Source organism: Calidris pugnax, unplaced genomic scaffold (genome assembly GCF_001431845.1).
Source record: "Calidris pugnax isolate Ruff unplaced genomic scaffold, ASM143184v1 scaffold135, whole genome shotgun sequence".
In the NCBI taxonomy this organism is placed as follows: domain Eukaryota; kingdom Metazoa; phylum Chordata; class Aves; order Charadriiformes; family Scolopacidae; genus Calidris; species Calidris pugnax.
The window spans coordinates 1,155,262-1,175,708 of NW_015090961.1; the positions used below are offsets into that span (position 1 = coordinate 1,155,262).

The following is a 20,447-nucleotide window of genomic DNA, read 5'->3' on the forward strand; positions in this document are numbered from 1 at the left end:
TTTTGTGCATTTTTTAAATTTTTCCCGGTTTTCCTTTTTTTTTTTTTTTTTCTTTTCTTTTTTTTTTTTTTTTTTTTTTTTTTTTTTTAAATAGTAGCTTGCAATCCAAGGGAACAGCTGATTAAAAGGAAACATTCTTGGTTGATTTCATGGCAGGAGGCCCACATCTGCAGCTTATTTTTAAAGTTGCCTAAAATTCAGACCCCCCAGCCCTGCGTTGCTCTTGGGTGGTTGGGGTTGTGTTTTTTTGCTGTCGTTTGTGTTCCATGCAGACGGTTCTGTTGCCTTGGTGGGACTTGGGGTGGACATTGAAGGTCCCATGGCCATGGGGGGGGTTCTGGGTACCCCTGCCAGCAGAGAAGACACTGGTCTGAGCTTGCTGGGCTCAAGGGAGACCCCTGAAACTGCAGTGCGGACACAATATTGCATTTTCAATCAAGGATTGAGACATGAAGATGGCATTTAAAAGATTAGAGAGTTTACAGGACTGTCTGTGATACCTAATCAAAATATTTATCGTGTCTCCACTGGACTATAAATGTGCTCCTTATTCTAGAAGATGTGTGTGCTAAAGGAAAAGTCATCAGAAGAAGTCATGGGGAGATAAATGAGATTTCTTTTTAAGAGGGAAGAGCAGAGGCCTTGACGTGCTGCCTGATCGGCTCCCATCCAGGGGACAGAAATGCGCTTTGGGTTTGATGAAGGCTGAGAAAACAAGCAACCCCCCAAAAAATGCTGAGGTGTGCAACGTGTGCTCCTGCGTGGTGGTGACACCGATGTGACAGCCGGCCGAAAACAACCCCATGCTCTGTCCCTGCCGGCTGGTGCCTGTTGAAAGCATCTGCAGAGAGACGCTGAGAAGCCTGACCTACTTTGGAGGGAAGAAAGAAACCCGAGGTCTGGGCTTCGTGCTGCTTTCCAGCAAGGGTTAAGAGCCTCAAAATGGGGCCTTGGGGTCTTGTTTTTTTTCCCCTTCACATATTTAACTGATTTTTAAGTGCCAGCACAAGCTCTTCCCCTCTTCCCAAGAAGACGTTTGGACAGAACTGGGCTCTGCAGCACATGTGGGATGTATTTTCTGCTGATGGTACCCTCACCAGACCACCCCTGGGCCTGGAAGGAGAGGTGTGGGTGGGCAGGATGAGGTCCTGGACCTGGGGGCTCGGGCTGGGGCTGTGGCCATCGTCCCGGGGCTCCCTCTCCCCACAGTGGAGCCCGTTTTCCCTGACCTCTCCCCACAGGGTGCCACCTCCTCAGGAAAGGGGACCACGTGCATCTCATGCAATGGCAGGGAGCTGGTTTATTCAGGTAAACAAGGAGTTTTAAGGAGCTTCGCCCTCCTGGCCAGCTGGCTTGGGGGACTGATTCCTGCTGCTCCTCTTTGTTGTCCTTTTTGCTGCTTTTCCCTGAAGTTTTTCCTTCTCCCCTTCCCGCTCCCAGTCGAGGAATGGCCACCTTGCTTTTGGCGTAGCTGCAAGGCTGGGGGCTCTGGCAGCGGCTCGGAGGACCATATGTTCCTGCAGCGACATGTAATGCCAGTGAGTTGGAAACGAATCTGGAATTTATAACCCTTAACGACCATTTCCAGCCAGTTATTGAGGACTCCTGCGAACACAGAGTTTTGACACCAAACCCCTCTTTGCGGAGGGAGACCCTGATGTCCCCTGGTGATTCCCTTGGTCCCGTGGGATCCGTCCCTCCCCGTGGCTGCACCGAGCTCCTTGGTCGCTTGGGTGGAGGAGGAAATGTCTGGCGTTGCTGTACGGTGGCGTTGGTCCTGGAGGGGGGCAGAGGAGGAGGAGGAGGAGGAGGAGGCCGGGCAGCGCTGCCTGCCAGGATTTACAGTCGGGAAAGCAGCCGGAGCGAAGCTCACACACTGTACGAGCTAATTGGAAAGTGTCCTTAAAAAAGAGAGAGAAACAAAAAAAAATATTCAGAGGGGGGAAAAGATGTAGAGCAAGCTTTATAAAAGAATATTCTGGGATCCAACGTAACAGCTTGCTTTCCCCAAAGCAGGTAATTTATTTATCTTCTTCCTTTGGTCCCCATGAGGAGGGGGAAGGTTGGTGGACGTGGTGGGGGTTAAGAAGATCCGAGGTGCCTTCCCTGCAAGGCTGCCATGCCGTGTGGGAGCAGCGCAGTGCCTCTCGCAAGGGAAGCTTCTCACAACTTGTCCTTGTTCCAAGGATGAGGAAACCTCCAGCTCTTCTGGCATTTTCTCTCCGTCATAAGTCAGAGCTGCTTTCACCTGTAAAGTATGATCAGCGCGGACGGGGAGAGGACCCGGAACGCGGAGGGGCTCGGAGCCACCTCGCAAAGGCTTTTCATGGAGCTCTTGGTGTTAAATGAGGAACTTTTTCCCCTCCTCCTCTCTTCATTTTCCTGTCTGCCTGCAAAAATACTCTGGTTTGTATTTAAAGGAGAAAACTTTATGTGCTGGGTCTAAGCCAACTTGTTTATTCAAGGGAAATACCATCTTTCCAAGGCTCTCTCTCGCAGAGGAAGGCTTGACGGAGGATGGCAGACTGGGCTGGGTATTACATTTTTTTTATTTTTTTATTTTTAGGTGACATCGAAGCACGGTTGTGATTTGAAGGAGCTTAAAAATCATGGCTGGCATTTCACATTGCGCTCTGCCAGACCTCTCCTGGGCCCCCAGAGGGTTTCACCTCCCCCTTCCAAAAACAGGTGGATTTTGACCCAAAATCAAGGAGGGGGAAAAGGAGAGGGAAAAAAAAAAAATAAAGCAAGAAGAAAACCAACAAAACCACCACCACAAAGCCACAGCCTGGCTGCTTTCCTTGCTTTTGCCATTTCCCTCCTCGGAAGGGGGAGGTTTATTTATGTTTTTTTATGGCGAGGGGCTGGGAGGGTGGCGAAGGCGGGGGGTGAGGAAGGCCCCGCTCCTCTCCCTCTCCCCTCTCCTCCTGTCAAAAAATGGCAGGTCAGGCTGTGTCTGTAAACAATGCCGTTATGAAATGGCAGCGCCAGGCCGAGCTGAGCATGCTCGGGAGCTGCCTGTAGGGGGAGGTGAGCCTAGAAAGATGATCTAATTCCCTGCAATTCTTGGGATTGAAGGGGGAAAAAAAAAAAAAAAAGACCAGGCTCCACTCTTAATGACAGAGCAGAAAAAGCAGGCCCCAGGCTGGGGCCGAAGCCCGTAGGCCATGGAGGAGAGGGGGTGAGGATCTCCCACCTCCAGGCCCGGTGTCGCGCTCTCACCCTGCAGGAGAGTAAAGCCTTGGTGAGGTTCTGCTGTAGTTCTTAGAGGGACAGGCCCGAGGGTGCAAGTTTTATGTTTTTTATTTTTATTTTTTGTCGTCTTTTCTTTGTTGTTGTTGTTGTTTGGTTGGTTGGTTGTTTAATTGTCTTCTTCCCCTCCCTTTCCCCTCCCCGCGTTCCCGGCTCGCTGGGTGGCTGGAGGTGGCCCAGCTGGAGGTGGTGGTGGGCAACCCAAGTGAGGTCCTCCAGCTCCCCAGGGAAGCCCACGGGGAGGGGGGGGGGTTGCCTTCCTGGGGATGGGCAGGGGAGAAGGGGGCTGCTCCGCCGGCCACGGTGCTTTGGGGGTGGGAGGAAGAGGAGGGTGGAGGAGGATGAAGAGGTGCCTGAGCCCCATCGATGGGGGCGAGCACTGCCTTCCCCCTGCAGCCTGCTTGCTCCAGGCTCCTCTTGGTGCTGCGCTTTTGTCCTGGCTGAGCCTTCCTGGGGGGGGACCTGGCTGTTTCTGAAGTGGTTGGTTTGCTTTTGCTAGAGGTAGTGATGAATCTTGGTCTCCATTTTGGGGTTTTCTCCCCTCTCCTCCGCTCCTGGGCGCAAGGTGGAAGGCAGGGGGTGGCTGTACTGCTTACTGCCCTCGGCCCTGGGGAAGGAGGAGATGCCTTTGTCTGCTCTGGATTTATACTTGCCTGCACACACAAGTCTCACTGGCTTTAACTCCACTGGGACACAGCAGGATGGGTACGACACTTCCCGGCGTGGAAGCGGTGAGGAGGCATGATTCCATCTCCCCTTCACAGGGGGGCACGGGCTCTGCGAACCCCCCTCGCCTGAGGCCTTTGTGCCATCGTGGATGCGTTGGCTTGTGAGAAGCCACTTTCAGTCCTGTTGTGTTTCATGCACGTGTCTCCTTGTTCCCAGCTCTTGCGTGCAGGGACTTGCGCCTGGTTTCTACCCTTCCCCCTGTTTTGGGAGCTGATTTGTGTGGCTGGAATAGGAGAGAGGACATGGGGGCAGAGAAGGAAGTGTTTCTTTTCTCTTAGGAAGAGCCTGGATGAAAGGCATTCAAGGAGACAAAAGAATTGCAAAGAATTTGATGTGGGGACAAACTTCAGGCTGAGGGCAGTGCTTGTTGTGAGCTGCAGATAAAATTCCATGTTCACATGATTGCAGGAGGCTTATAAGGAAGTGGCCTTAACCCTAAGAAAAAGGAGCTTTGAGACGGGTGAGTGCTTTGTAGGCCAGGTACGCTGGTGGTTACGTGTCCTTCCTTCTCCAGATCAAATCCTGCTGCTTCTAATGACAGGCCCGTGGTCACCGTCCCCAGGAGCGGTGATCCCAGACCTTGCCCCTGCACGGCAGGACCTGAGCAGCCCTGAGATCTGAAAAGAGCAGCCTTCACGTGCCTACAAGAGAAACACTCTCTTTCTACAAGCGTTTCTTTAATCTTTGCTTTCTCTATAATTAAAGTAGAAAATGTTTGTCTTCTCTTCGAGGCAAAGGTTATGATGAGCAAGCTGGCTTGGATTGTGTTATTTATTATTTTTTTTAGGACAAAAAGGGAGGAAAAAAATGAGTGAATGAGAATCTGCTGCTGCTGGTGTTGCATCATTTATTGAGAGCTCTGCCTTGCTACAGCATGTATTGCAGATCCTGTGCCTCGCCGTGGGAGGTGACATCCTGGGGAGCTGGCACTGGGACACGTGCCCCAGCCCCTTGTGGGGAGCCATGCCCAGTGCTGTCACCTCTGAGGGCTTTGGTGTCTATCTCCTGGGGCTTGGTGTCTATCTCCTGGGGCTTGGTGTCCACCTCCCGGCTGGGTCAGTCCTACCTGTCCCACTGGGTCTTGGGCAGAGATGTTGGTGCCACCGCTGCCCTGGGTGGGAGCGAGAAGAGGTTGAGAGGGGTCCTCCTGTGTCCAGCCCTCCTTCGTGTTGACCTGCTTCAGCTGCAGGGCTCCGATCAGAACAACGCTGCTGCAGAGCCTCGGGTTCTACACGGTTGATGTTTAAGACAAAGAAAGAAAGAAAAAAAAAAAAAAACCCTGGTGAAGGTAGACATCTTAACACGTCAACCTCCGCTCCGTCCTGCTCTGGGCTGTGGTGGAACTCACTGCTCTCTGGGGCTTGGTAAGCTGCGACGGGTTGGAGTTGCGCTGTGCGTGTCTTGTCTTTGCCTAAAACCTGTGTGGACCTTTGTGCTGGGCACCCGGATGGGCTGATGAAAACGCCAAGGAGGAGGCTGAGAAAGCTCTTTCTGTGTTTCCCAGCTTTGCTCTTTTTCTCTTCTTTTTTTTTTTTTTTTTTTTTTGTGGTTTTTTTTTTTTTTTTTGTTTGTTTTTTTTTTTTTAATATTGTTGGACTCGATGATCTCGGTTTTTTTTTTTTTTTTTTTTTGGTGGGCTTTTTTTTTCTTTATTTTATTTTAAAGGCACCACTGTAGTTTCTAGTCATAGAAATGCTGCAGAGCCTTTCCTTGGCCGGTCTGACCCATCTTCCATCCCCTCCAAACACCTCGCGGAGGAGAGGAAGCCTGTTTTCTTGTAAACAGAGGTGGAGAGGAAAAACTAACCCAGCAGTAGCTCCTCTGCTTGGATCCTCATGGCTTTCCAAGCCCTTTCAAAGACTTAAACCAGTCTTTCTTCAAATGCAATAATTTTTACTTCCCCTTGAAACCTAAAAATAAAAGGGTTGGGGAGGGGGCTAAGGCTTCGTTGCTGGTGGCATGTCCTCTTTCTGGAGGCTCTCCGTCCCCGGAAGGTTAATAATCAGTCTGGGGTTGGCGAGGGAATGAACGGCTGCGGGAAAGGAGGGAAGGAGGGGGGAAAAAAAAAAAAGAAAAAGGCAAAAATAATGGCGAGAGTGAGACTTTTATTGTGAAGCAGCCCGTGCTTGGCAGTTGGCTTTTGTTGGGACTGCTGCAAGAGCAGACATTTCTCGGCGGGGAGGGTGGGTATAGGATTTCCCTGCCAATCCGCGGCCGACGACTTGGGCATGGGGAGTGTGAGCAGAAAGGGAAGTTTGCTCTGAATTTAAGGGAGGGCCGGGGGGGAAAAAAACCCCAAACCCAACACACACACACACACACAAAATGGAGGTATTGCCACTTGGGGTGAAGTTGCTGTGAAGTTGGCTGGGTGGAGCCGTGGGCTGGTGGGAATGAATGGGCTGGGGGGGTGCCTGGTGGGTGCCCCTGGGTGCCGGGTGGTGATGGAGCATCAAGGGGAGAACACTAGCCTGGGGGAAACAGGCTTCGAGTGCTTCCTGTAGCTTCCTTTGATCCAAATGCTTCAAAATTCACAGTTGGCTCTTTTTATTATTACTAGTATTATTATTATTTTATTTTCTACCTTGATGCTGAGTTTTGTTTGTTTCAGAACAAGGCATGGAAGTTGTAGAGCTGCTGGCGAGGGATGTGTCTCAGATAAGGGACCAAGAGAGCCCATCAGGTGCCACCTTGCCTTGGCACCAAGCTTTTTCACTCTCAGGGAAAAAGCTGTAATTTCTCTTTGGCCTCTCTTGGCGCTGGAAAATCTACTTGGAGAGTTTCTGCCGCTGGCCAGGATCCGGGGCAGCCCCAAGCTCCTGGTAATTGCAGTGAGAGGGAGGGTGGTCGTTAACTGCCGAGGTCTGATTGACTCCAGGGTTCCTGCCATGGCTCTTTTTTCAGCAGCAACAACACCTCTGCGGAAGGGAGAGCGTGGATGATTTGTGGAGTGGGTTTGCTGCATAAAAAATAAAACCTAAGAATCGAATGGGTAAAAATGACCTGCTGAAAATCCCGGGGCTTCCGGTATGAGTCAGTTTAATAGCAGGAATACCAAGACTTTTCCTTGTTGCAACAAAGGTTGGGAGAACAGGCTGGTCCCTGTTAGACAGAGGCTCTTTATCTGCTGCTGGTGTCTGTGGTGAGGGCCCAGGTTCTCTTTGCATTAGTCTTGCAGCAGGGTAAGTCCGTGAGGAAAATGAAGTTATTACTGGTTTACAAGAAGTCTGGGTAGAGGAGAGGTAGGGCTTAAAAGCAGATGTTTGCAGCAAGGGCATATATATATTATTGGCTTAGCAAATAAATACATAAAAGAAAAGCTGATGTTACAGTTTTGGGCTGTGCTTTTATGATGGTTTCTGGATGGAAGGTGTTGGCCAGTGTCTGCTGGGGGGATGTGCTGGTTCAGGCTGTCTCATCGCTTGGCTGAGCTGGGGTTTCAGATGCTCACAGCTTGCTTTTTGGTGTGTCTCACACACATCTGAAGGTGATACGTTTGGGGCACAGGTTCCTTCTTGCTGAGAGCATCTAGACATGGCTGTGTTTGGTGTTTAATGGCACTCGGGGACAGGCAGCCACCCACAGCCACCTTCCTCCTCCTCCTCCTCGCTGGAGGAGCAATCCTTGAAGGTGCCCTGAGCTCCATGCGGGCAGGTGGTGGAGGCTTTCCCTTCGAGGTTCCTCCTTGAGCAGTAATCTTTGAAGGTGCCCTGAGCTCCGTGCAGGCAGGCGGTGGAGGCTTTCCCTTCGAGGTTCCTCCTTCCCATCAGCTGTCTCTTGCTGTGCTGGTGGTGGTGTTTAGGTACAGGCCAGGATGGTCCCGCAGGTGCTGTGGTGGCTCAGGGGCAGGGACCTGGTGCTGGATGAGCCCTCCCTGGTCTGCACAAGTACAGGCCAGGGTGGTCCCGCAGGTGCAGGGGGGTGCCCCCACCCAGGGGCAGGGACCCGGTGCTGGATGAGCCCTCCCTGGTCTGCACAGGTTGGGGGGCTGCTGAGATCGGGGGGAAGGAAGAAAGACCCCACACTGTGATACCTGCTGTTGGAGCTGAGTCCCTTCAGAAACAAAGATGAGAGGGTGGCTGGTAATAGCAACAGCAACACCAAAGCTCATCTCTCCCACCAGCTTCAGACAGAACCCGGTGTGGGGAAGGGCGAGCTGCTGGTGGGGACTGGTTTTGGGGCTGATACACTGGGCTTTGGCTGTGCCTCTTACCTCTCTTTGGTTGCTCTATGGGAGATGGGCAGGTTGGGGTGGGTTTTTTTTCTTTCTTTATCACTCAGTGCACTTTAAACCTCGTGATTTGCATGGCTGCGGGCACCATCTGCTCTCCGTGCTGGCCTGTACCACTTGGCCTGACCCGGGGCTTATTCTCCTCCCGCGTCGCAGGCAGCGAGGTGAGCCCTTCACCCAGTCGAGGGGGGACATCACCACCTCCCCCAACACACAAGCCATCACCACCTTTCCTTCTCAGACCAGCTTCTCCCCTTAAACACCGAGCTGTGTCAAAGGACCCCATCTCTTTGTGTATTTGGGGGGTTTTATGCCTTTTTCCTTTTGTTTTGGTAGCTTTTTGTTCTTTTTTGTGTGTGTGTGTGTCTTGCCACTTCAAAAAAAAGAAAAGAGAAAGGGAAGGTATTGAGGCTGCAAACCTGATCTAGCACCGTGACTCCAGGCGTGTGAAAGGCAGGAGATGAGCAGGTGTTCCCTTCTTACAAAAAAATTAAAAAAAGAGACGGGGGAAAAAAGAAAAAATACTTTCTATAGAATTAAAAATAGAGCTCATTAACTTTAATAAACATGGGTGTTATGAATGAGGAGTTGGCTGTTGCTTGCATTTTGTAAGTTACATTTGAATGAGCTGCAAAAAAGCCAAACCCACCAAAAGCACGCTGGGGCTGTAAGTGTTGATGAACGATGTGTAATGAGAAGTTTGATCTGCCTCCCCCCACCCAAACCCAGAGTATTTTGGGGGGAATAAGGGTCACCTCCTTGAGATGTCTTTCGTGACCATTTTAAGCCGTGCCTGTCCAGACCTACTCAGCTGGATTCCCGAGCGTGTTGTGCTGGGAGAGACTGGCTGCACCTCAACCAAAGATGTGTGAGGTCTCAGCTCCAAGTCCCACCACTTCTCCTGTGGGACGGGTCCTCAGCTGGGACGAGCCGTGACGGTTTTTATCTCTGACCTGTGCCGTGGTGGCAGTTTCCTGGCAGCCTTATTTTGCAGAGTGAGGTTTGCCCCTGATGTAAACAGGATGTGTCCATGATTGTCTCCTTTTAAATGCACTGTGTCTATGAACATGGAGCTAAACCATGATCTTTCTTTTCCCTCCCCTGTCCCTTCTCTCCCCCTGCCCCGCAGCGAACAGTGCTGAGTAAGGGAGAGACAAGGAAAGACGCCTGCATGAAGACTGAGCTGCTGAAAGATATCACCAACAACAAGGAGGAAGGTGAGCACCTGCTTGGATTGAGGGCCAGCCCTTGCTCGTGAGGTTGGCACCTGATGGGAACAAAAGTGGGGGCCTGGAGGTGTCCTCTGTCCCCCAGGGGTCTTGTGTGTGCTCCCACGAACAGAGTGGTTCCCTTCTCCTGTGTTTAATCTGAGCATTGCTCTTCCCCACAAGATGCAAATTTGCTTTTCAGTCCCTCCATTGCCACCCACCTCCAGAACGATACCTCATTTTCACTTCTGCTTTGGTGTGGCCGTGAAGCGCAGAGGAGTTACTTTGAACCTCCTCCCCGGGCCTGGTTTTCACTGAACTCTGATCCCCACCGCTCCACGGCCGAGCCCTTTTCCTCCCTCTGTTAAAGTGAACTTTCTGTTTCCCTGCGAGTTTCTCTGCGGCTACAAAACAGGCACCGGTGGCTGCGGGGTGGCTGGTGGGGTCAGATGCTCCTCACCTCCTGCCCATGTGGGATGCTTCGTGGCTTCTGCCTTCATCCTTCTGGCTTTTACTTTGCAGGATGTTAATTTGACATGTTAATTTGACGAAGCCTTTCCTGCGTGGTTGCCTGTGAGTCGCGCGCGCACAAATCTGAGGGCTTAATAAACGTGTCGGTGGGATTAGGGAAAAAAAACCACAAAACTACCCTTTGTCTTCCCCTCCTTCCCCCTTTTCTTTCCATGGTTTTATTATTCCTTGACTAGTTACTTCTCGTAGCTCTGCAGGGATTTGGTGTATTTTTGTTCTTCTTTCCATAATAGCACATTAGAGAAGCACTGAACTGACCCCGTCAAAATACCTAGTTTTAGCTAGAAACAAAATTTTGGACTTAATTCAGATGTGTGCAAGTAGAGCATTGCTTTTTCTTTCTCTTCTGCCTGGCATAACGTTTTGTCGAGGAGCTCTGGTTAGAAAGTAAAGCTGAGAACAGGCAAAATATTGAATGCTGCATCAGAAGCTTGCATATTAACCGGGAGCACGTGAGGGCTGGTGCTGACACCGGCGGCGTGTGGACCTCTGGTCTGGGCAGAGCGGAGATGAAGCCTGAGATGTTGGTGTGAGGTCGCCTTGCTCTGGGAGGAGACTCCCTTTGATCCCTCACGTTGCTTGGCTCAGGAGTATAAAGCTGGTTTATTTAGCTCTTGCTTGATCTTAAGGTAAGTGTCAGGAGACCGTGGAGGTAAAAATCCAGAAGGAGGGTGGGAAGAGAGATGTTTCTGCACCTTGTGTGTCTTGACTGGTTTTGATTTAAAGCAAATGCTGCGTGTCAAAAGGAAGCTCCCTGTGCAGGAGCAGTCTCAAGGCTTTGTGTTCCACCCACTTCAGCTCGTTGTCCAGTTCTGTTACTGGGGAAAGAAGGGTCCTAAGATGTGAATTGCATACTCTCCGTTCTTGTTCAGATTGTGCCCTTCTCTTCCCAAGTGTACTGTGTGTGTAAAACCCAATGGTTTGCGTGGTCGGTGGTGGTGTGTATGTGGTGTTCTACACTGACCTTCGTTACCCAGCTGGGATTGTCACAGGAGTTCCATTACTTAATGTCCCTAAATTCTGTTAATAACAGTGTTTAGTGTTGGCAAAGAATTCACATTTTTGAGTGTTGCGTGAACATGGAATCATGACAGCAGAGTTGCAAGAGGGCATGACATAGTTTCTTTGAACCCTGTTTTCTGAGTCGGGGATGGGTGGAACCGTATGGAGCTGGGATGCGTGGGCTGGAAAAGCACCCTGAAGTTTGAGATTTCTCTCCTAACTTGAACAGCCATTTTCCTTTAGCAAGGAGAATGGGACAGGCGCTGTTTAATGTCTTCATCACTGACACAGGCAGTGAGATTGAGTGCACCCTCAGCAAGTCTGTGGATGACACCAAACTGAGTGGTGGGGTGACGGGCCTGGGGGACGGGATGCCATCGAGAGGGACCTGGGCAGGCTGGAGAGGTGGGACCGTGTGAACCTCATGAGGTTCAACCAGGCCAAGTGCAGGGTACTGTACCTGGGTTGGGGCAACCCTTGGTACCAGCACAGGCTGGGGGATGAAGGGATGGAGAGCAGCCCTGCTGAGAAGGACTTTGGGGGTGCTAGTGGATAAGAACTTCGACATGAACTGGCAATGTGTGTTCACAGCCCAGAAAGCCCTCCACACCCCGGGCTGCATCCCCAGCAGCGTGGCCAACAGGGCAGGGGGAGGGGATTCTGCCCCTCTGCTCTGCTCTGGGGAGACCCCCCTGCGGTGCTGCCTCCAGCTCTGGGGCCACCAACAGCAGAAGGACATGGACCTGTTGGAGCGGGACCAGAGGAAGGTCACAAAAATGTTGGGAGGGCTGGAGCCCCTCTGCTGTGGGGACAGGCTGAGAGAGTTGGAGGGGTTCAGGCTGGAGAAGAGAAGGCTCCAGGGAGACCTTAGAGCCCCTTCCAGTCCCTCAAGGGGCTCCAGGAAAGCTGGGGAGGGACTCTTGGTCAGGGAGGGCAGTGATAGAACAAGGGGGAATGGCTTCAAACTGGAAGAGGGGAGATTGAGATGAGATTTCAGGAAGAAGTTCTTTGGTGTGAGGGTGGTGAGAGCCTGGCCCAGGTTGCCCAGAGAAGCTGTGGCTGCCCCATCCCTGGAGGGGTTCAAGGGCAGGTTGGAGGGGGCTTGGAACAAGCGATCTAGCTGAAGATGTCCCTTCTCATTGCATAAAGATCCCTTCCAACCCAAACCATTCCACGATGTGTGGGAATGAAAATCCACACAAGCCTGTGACTGCTGTCTGGCCCCACCACTGATGAAGGTCATCATGTTGGAGATCTCCACGCAGTTCTGTTGCACGGAATGTCATACTCTTGTGGGGCAGGAGCTGAGATGCTCCAGTTTATAGTCTGCTGTTTTGAGGCACTGCATCCGCTTTCTTGGTTGTCTTTGGTGTGGCAGCCTGTCACTCACAGGATGATATGGGGTTGGAAGGGATGCGATCTAGCTGAAGATGTCCCTTCTCATTGCATAAAGATCCCTTCCAACCCAAACCATTCCACGATGTGTGGGAATGAAAATCCACACAAGCCTGTGACTGCTGTCTGGCCCCACCACTGATGAAGGTCATCATGTTGGAGATCTCCACGCAGTTCTGTTGCACGGAATGTCATACTCTTGTGGGGCAGGAGCTGAGATGCTCCAGTTTATAGTCTGCTGTTTTGAGGCACTGCATCCGCTTTCTTGGTTGTCTTTGGTGTGGCAGCCTGTCACTCACAGGATGATATGGGGTTGGAAGGGATCCCTGGACTCGTGACAGCTCAGTGGCTGCTGCCCCAAGGGATGAGCTGTGGGGCAGGGAGCTGGGTGGGTGCTCTCAGGGAGCACCCTGGAGGTAGGGGGTCCTTGGATGGGCAGTTGTGGTGTTCTGTTCCTTGTTCTTCAACTGGAAGGCGTTGCAGAAATGCACTGTTGTGACCAGCTGGGATGTCCTCTTCTGGCTTCGTCCTGGCACTGGTAAAGAGAAATAATTGAACTATAAATTTAAACACAACATCTGTAGAAAAGAGATCTTTGCGTGTTCCAGCAAGTGCTTTAATTTCCAGTTTGAGGGTTGAGTCCTGTGTAAAGCCCCGTGTGAGTTGTTCGCTAGACCTGGTGTCCCCTTCGGTGTAAAATTGCTCAATACAGGCGGAAAAAAGCTGTGGGTGAGACTGTTTCCTTGTTCTTGGGAAAGGTTCCTGTTCAGTTTCACATGTGGGTGTGAGTTTAGGTCCATCTTTCCCTTTGAAAGGGGGAGGGAGATGGAAGAGCTGAGCGGAAAAAAGTTGCCCTCATGTTTTATTAGGCCACATTGTCTTTAGCCTGACTCAGAGAGAAACTAATTAAAAAGTGATTTCTTTGCAAGAATTGCAAGTGATTTCAGTTCTGCTCCTAAATGTACACAGCTCCTGACTCCGTGCTGCATCTCGCTTGACCTTTTGAGGCAAACTGCTCCTTTTCTCATTCCCCAGCCCCAGAGATGGAAAGTTCCACCGAGGCAGGAGCAGGAAGGGGAGTTGGTAACCACGTTCTCCATTACCCTCGGTGTCCCCGGGACTTCACCCCCGGCAGCTGTTTCACAAGAGCAGCGGTGCTGCGTGAGACATACACAGTCCCTTTGCTCTCAAATAAACTTCACGCTGCTTTTAGAGAGTGTCAGGGTTTTAAATTCCTGGAGAGGCCTTTTTCTCTATTTTGTTTTTTTTGTTTCTTTTTTTTTTTTTCCCCTCTTATTGCAGAGAGGAGGTTGCCATGAACGAGGAAGGTGCTGCAGCTGCAAACTTTGTGTTCCCAGGTGCAGAGGTGGCTGCTTTAAAAGGAGAAAAAGAATAACCTCCTCTCCTTGCCGTGCTCAGCACTGGGCTCCCCTGCTGAGACTGGTGGCCAGGAGACCAGACAGAGCAGAATCATAGAATCATTGAGATTGGAAGAGACCCTTGGGATCATCGAGTCCAACCATCTACCCTACTCTACAAAGTCCTCCCCTACACCATATCCCTCAGTACCCCATCTAAACGTCCCTTAAACACATCCAGGGATGGTGACTCCACCCCCTCCCTGGGCAGCCTGTTCCAATGCCCAACCACTCTTTCAGTGAAAAATTCCTTCCTAATGTTCAGTCTAAACCTCCCCTGTTGGAGCTTGAAGCCGTTCCCTCTCGTTCTATTGTTAATTACCTGTGAGAAGAGCCCAGCACCAACCTCTCTACAGTGTCCTTTCAAGTAGTTGTAGAGAGTGATGAGGTCTCCCCTCAGCCTCCTCTTCCTCACACTAAACAGCCCCAGCTCCTTCAGCCGCTCTTCATATGATTTGTCTTCTAGGCCCTGTTATCTCAGATATTCACCCAGATGTGCACCCAGGTGTGAGAGCCCTGCTCCAGGGAGGCTGCGGCAGCAGAAATGTGCTTGGAGCCTGGCAGCCCCAAAGCAGGAGTGTCCCTGGGTCACAGATGGGCTCGGGGCCCCGTGGCCATCGCTGTGACACCGTGGATCTGATGCCATGGCAATGGGCTTTGAGTCTCCACTGGTATTTGCAGGCAGCCCCGTTGGCGAGATGCTGAATCCCATTTACCCCACCTGTGTCGCCTCAGCTTTGAGCATTCACAGCAGAACTTGTTCTTGGTTTTTCTTTTCTTCTTTTCTTTCCTTGTTTTGACTCTTGGCGTGTCTGATGGGAGCTGGGGAGCGGTGACACTGCGGCACGGCGACAGAGCTCTGGGAGGAACAGCACTTCTGTTTTGGAAATACAAACCCAGGCTCTTGGACAGATATCACCCGCCTTCATGGATTTAAAAGGGTGGAGGGAAGAAAAGACCATCAATAACTCACCCCAGAGAGGAACTTTGGCCTGAAACACTTAATTCTTTTCATTTCTTGGCTTGAGAATGCTCTGCTTTTTTGGCTTGAGCGGTAGAGGTGGTGCTTTCCCTTCCAGTGGGTACAGGAGCTCCAGCCACTGGTTTTCCCTGCTCTGTACGAAGTGGGGGTTTCAGCCCCCATCTCCTTGTCATCCTTTTCATGTCAGTCGGGCTTCCCCTCTGCTTTACAATTTTCTTCTTTTTTTTTTTTTAACTTTGAGTAGGAATGGGGGAGGGAACTGTTGTAACACAAGGATTACAAGTAGGTGCTTTTCTGTCTTTTAAAAGTTTATCCAGGAGGACAATTGGGTATTGAATAAATGACTGTGTTATCTGTGGTGTTTTATAGATGATCTGCAAAGTGCTTAAGGTAAAACATCTGTGAAATGCGCATATATATAAATATAAATGTGTGCAGAACTGCTGCACTTCAGAATCGTGAGCTTTTCATTTAAGCGCTGTCTTTGCTCAGTTCAGAGTTTGATGTTTCTCTTGTGGCGGCTGCAGCCTCGTGGCTCTGCTGGGGGCACTGGGAACGTATGGAAAATACCCCGTGAGATGTGGGCACTGGGGTCCCTCACCTCTACCATTGCTCAGCACCAAGATGGTCAGAAAAATGTGTAAAATTTCCAGATCGGATAATAGTGCATTTGTGTGTGGGATTATTTGCTTGAGGGGACAGCAGATGGCTACAAAGATGATGAGGGGCCTGGAGCATCTCCCTTACGAGAAGAGGCTGAGGGACTGGGGTCTTTGTAGTCTGAAGAAGACAAGACTGAGGGGGGATCTCACCAGTGCTGGTAAGTGCTTAAAGGGTGGGTGTCAGGAGGATGGGGCCAGGCTTTTTTCAGTGGTGCCCAGGGACAGGACAAGAGGAAATGGGCACAAACTTGAATGTAAGAAGTTCCATCTAGACATGAGGAGGAACTTCTTTCCTGTGCGGGTGGCAGAGCCCTGGCAGAGCCCAGAGAGGTGGTGGAGTCTCCATTTCTGGAGACATTCAAACCCCACCTGGACACATTCCTGTGGGACCTGCTCTGGGTGGCCCTGCTCTGGCAGGGGGTTGGACTGGGTGATCTCCAGAGGTCCCTTCCAACCCTATGTAATTCTGTGATTATTTATCTTTTTAGATAATTTTTTTCCCCTCAGCCCTAGTGATGATTGCATTTTGGCCTGGAGTGTAAGGGCTCATAACACATGCATATTTTTCTTATTTTGTCTCCTCGAGCAGTGAGATCTGAATTTAAAAAAAATAAAATATATATTTTAAAGACTTTATTAATTTTTTTCAGAGCCTTCTCAGAGTAATACAGAGCTTTGAGCTGATCCTCTGGTTGCCTGTGTACGGAAAGTTTCTGGAGGCTCTTCATCCCCTTCGGTGTCTGGCTGTGGCCAGGGATGGCTGGCGGGGGCTGGAGCACATCTGTTGGGCAGGCTCTGCCCATGGGAGGGTTTTGCCAGACTGGACCCAGCTCCAGGGCAGGACTGGAGCCAGGTCTGGCTCTGCTGGAAGGGCTGGAAACCCGACAGGGCAAAGGCAGCGGAGAGGAACCAGTGTTGCAGGAGTCTGGGCTGGGAGAGCAGAGGTGGGTTTCGTTTTGCCTAATTTAGGGGTTCTTTTGAAGTTGTTATTCTAATTCTGAACTAGTCCAGCTCATTTCTGCTTACACATGACAGTCCTGTCCAGGCCGTGATTAGTTGGTCCAAAGATAGATGTCTGAAGTCAGACTCTGCTTTCTGAGCTGTCATCTTCTTTCTGTTGGTTGTGGTTGTGGCTTTGGGGCACCCTGGAGTTCGAGATGTCTTTTAGACACCTAATGGGGTGTCCTCATCCCATCTGACTGAGCTTCTTCCCCAAGATTCTGTTCTCTTCATGGGCATCAGGACTTTGAGCAACCTGGTCTAGTGGGAGGTATCCCTGCCCATGGCTGGGGGGTTGGAATTTTTCTTCCCCAAGATTCTGGGACTGGGAAACTTCCGATTTTTGTTAATTCAGTTTTGAATGACAATGTTTGATATTGGGACCGAAAAACTTCTGCAGAGGGTCTGCTCGAGCCTGGAGAGAGGTGGGAGGGCTGGGAACTCTTCTTCCCTCTCAATGAGCTGTTAATTCAGAGGAGTGATTTAAATATATTACCGATTATTCTTTGCCATGTGGAGTCACAGGCATAATGTATCTGCATAATTTTCTGAGTCTTAAATTCCTCGTGTTACTAAAATGTAGCCAGCTCCTGGGAGATAAACCTTTACTGAAGTTTCTTTCAACTTGGTATCAACTTCAGGTACCTACCTGGCAGGCAGAACAGACTAACAGAAAATACATAGGAGTACGGGAGACATAGTTCTGCTCTATTTAGAAGGAATGAATACTCTCAAGTTGTAAAATCTTAGAGAAATACCGATTTTAGGTTTTTATTCCCTTGCACTCACAGTGCACAGGAGCAGAAAAGCTGTTGAACAGCGTTTTCAAGAAGAGAACTTGTTGCCACGAGGTGTATTTGAGATAAAGGTTTTAGCAGGTTTGCAGTGAAACTTTTTTTTTAATAATGGGAAAGGGGAGATGAAAAGGTCATGTCAGGAACAAGCGTTTCTTTACCTGTCTGATGCTGTTGAAGAGCTTCTGGAGGCTGTTTTATTCAGTATTTCTCCATTGTGAAGTTTCTGCTGTCTCTAGTTTGTGTTCCCATCCCCATCTACAGGCCTATTTCAGCAAAAATGTAAAAATATATTGAAAAGTGTATTCAGCAGTGCTTGTAAGAGTGCACTTTGTGTAGCTAAGACTTATTGAGAGCTAAGACTTATTGAAGATTTCCCAGAATGATATGATATGATATGATATGATATGATGTGGGGTTGGAAGGGACCTCTGGAGATCATCTAGTCCAACCTCCTGCTAAAGCAAGTCTACCCAGAGCAGGTCCCACAGGAACATGTCCAGGTGGGGTTTGAATGTCTCCAGAGAAGGAGACTCCACCACCTCCCTGGGCAGCCTCTGCCAGGGCTCTGCCACTGTCAAAGTAAAGAAGTTCCTCCTCATGTTTAGATGGAATTTCTTATGTTCAAATTTGTGCCCATTTCCTCTTGTCCTGTCCCTGGGCACCACTGAAAAAAGCCTGGCCCCATCCTCCTGACACCCTCCCTTTAAGTATTTACAGGTGTTGATCAGATCCCCCCTCAGCCTTCTCTTCTCCAGACTTACCAGAACGAAGTCCCTCAGCCTTCCCTCGCCAGAGAGATGTTCTGGTCCCCTCATCATCACTTGCAGACATGTCCTGTTACACAATGATGGAACAGCAAATTGGAGGCCAAGCATGAAGGCCAGCAGAGCTGTACCTTACCCTGGGATGGCAACTCCTCTTTTCCAGTTACCAGACCAGGTGATTTTGTTGAAAACCAGACTGGTTTATGTGGGTTACACATCTTACTGAGCAGTGTAGCTCCTCCTTAGTTCTTCGAGGGGGTCTCTTTAGTTCCATGATCAGGTAGGACCCTTGTGTGAGGAGCTCCTGCAGTTGATGGGTTGGCCATGGTGCTTCTTGCAGGATCCCTGTGCTGTGCAGGAACTCAGTCTGCAGAAAACAGTGCTGTTCTAAAGCACTTATTAATCTGTATTAGTGCTGCCAGGAAAGGCAGCAGCAGGATGGAGGTGATTTGTCCCCAAAGAAGCCTGTTCCAGCAGCTCAGGACAGCATTGCTGCGGTGTCTTGGAACCACTGGAGCAGGAGAAGGGAGATGGTCTCTCTTCCCCTGCCCTCCTTGGCCTCTGCAGGCTCTTGCTGGCCAGCCGTGTGATGCCAGTTGCCATAATGGCTTTTGTCACATGGATGCATGTCCTTTAGGCACTGAACTGTGACACTTGGCCCATTGAGCGGTGGCATCACCAGTGGTTGGGGCTGGAGTTGGAAGCTGTAGGACCTTGCTTTGCCCTGCAATGGGGCAGAGTGGGTGCATAATCCTCTTAGATCAAACCCATGCCCCTGATGCGTCCTCCAGGTCTGCGCATCTTCTGGGACTGGGAAACTTCCGATTTTTGTTTTGTCAAATCTCCAGTGGTGCAGATTTGGAAGGCTGGTGCCTGTTTGTAGGGGATTGATGGCACTTTCGCAGTCAATCAGGTTGCATTTTGCACACTTAATAAGAGTGTATGTGTTGGGGGAGAAGACTGTATGTGGGATTTTAATTTTAGCCTCATGGATTTTTCATAGAGTCCGTGACGCTTTCTGGAGTAATGCAGTTATTCTTTCCCCTGGGGCTGTGCTCTAATTTACCTTGTTTTGGTTGCCTTCATGGCAGGTAGAGCAATTCCTGCCCTCTGCTTATTCGGTTTATCTAATAATCAACCACGGAAGTTATTTGTTCTGGGAGTGTGCTGTATTTAAATCCACAAATATTGAAGGCTTCATTCGGCCAGGTGTCTGGTGCTGAGCACTAGGAACCCCCATCTGTGGTTGGGGAGCTCAGTTTCTGTTTCCTTCTGGTGCTGACTTTGCTGAAATAACTGCTATAATGGCCACAGCATGGTCTTTTAAAGGCACCAAATGCAGAAAGAGAAACGGGGTTTAGGACTACAAAGATGATGAGGGCCCTAGAGCATCTCTCTGATGAGGAAAGGCTGAGGGACTTGGGTCTGTTTAGTCTGGAGAAGAGAAGGCTGAGGGGGGATCTGATCAACACCTATAAATACTTCAAGGGTGGGTGTCAAGAGGATGGGGCCAGGCTTTTCTCAGTGGTGCCCAGGGACAGGACAAGAGGTAACGGGCACAAACTTGACCATAGGAAGCTCCATCTAAACATGAGGAGGAACTTCTTTCCTGTGAGGGTGGCAGAGCCCTGGCAGAGGCTGCCCAGGGAGGTGGTGGAGTCTCCTTCTCTGGAGACATTCAAACCCACCTGGACACGTTCCTGTGGGACCTGCTCTGGGTGGCCCTTCTCTGGCAGGGGGCTGGACTGGATGATCTCCAGAAGTCCCTTCCAACCCCATATCTTTCTGTGATTCTGTGGTTGAAAGGATTAAGGGCAGAGCTGTTGGCTCTCTCTGCCCAAGACTTTTCAAATAGTTAAATACCAGTGAAAAAAACAGCACTTTATTGTCTCCCAGAGTTGTTGCTGTTCAAAACAAACCCTTGTGTGTCTTATCAGAGCTTTCAGAACACAGAAGGGGATCTGGGTGGCGTGAGAGGGCAGCAGATGGAGGTGATAACTTCGAGTCCTGCTTGGGGAGGCACTCAGTTACTGCCTGCTGGAGGTGAGGGTTCTACCTCTGCCCCCCTGTGTCATTGGTGAGCTATTTTTGGGGGGTTTGGAGCTCTTTTTGGAGGTTCCTAGATGGTAGAGTCCATGTGGGAGGCAATGGCAGGCTGAGCTGCCTGGGTTTGAGGGGAATGGACCATACAGTGCAGGTGTCTCATCAGGACAAGTGGCCAGAGTTGAACCCCAGGGAGGAGTTACCTGTCGGCAGAAGGGTTTGAAGACACTTTCCAGTAAGATGCTCAGTGCCCAACATCTGTGGCTTTCAGGTGGAAATAAGGAGCAGGACTATGACTTTTACCCTTGTAATTTATGGGTAGGACTGGGCTGGAGGAAGTGGAGCGCTGTGGTCCCACCTGGGCAGAGCCCTGGCCAACCTGCTTTGGATTCAGCAGTGACCACGCTTCAGGCCAGAGGCTGGATGTTCTAAGT

General features: G+C 50.4%; 1 protein-coding gene across 15 annotated transcripts in view; it reads left to right on the forward strand.

The window, feature by feature from the left end:
• EHMT1 (euchromatic histone-lysine N-methyltransferase 1) overlaps window positions 1-20,447 on the forward strand; it is a 151,133-nt gene that overhangs the window by 64,587 nt on the left and 66,099 nt on the right. For 14 of the 15 annotated variants that reach the window (XM_014952373.1, XM_014952375.1, XM_014952371.1 and 11 more), the window contains one exon: window positions 9,342-9,429. In XM_014952373.1, the coding sequence (XP_014807859.1) occupies window positions 9,342-9,429 (88 nt within the window). Of the gene's footprint in view, window positions 1-3,144; window positions 3,245-9,341; window positions 9,430-20,447 lie in introns of those variants that run through there. The other variant, XM_014952376.1, reaches the window with a different exon arrangement.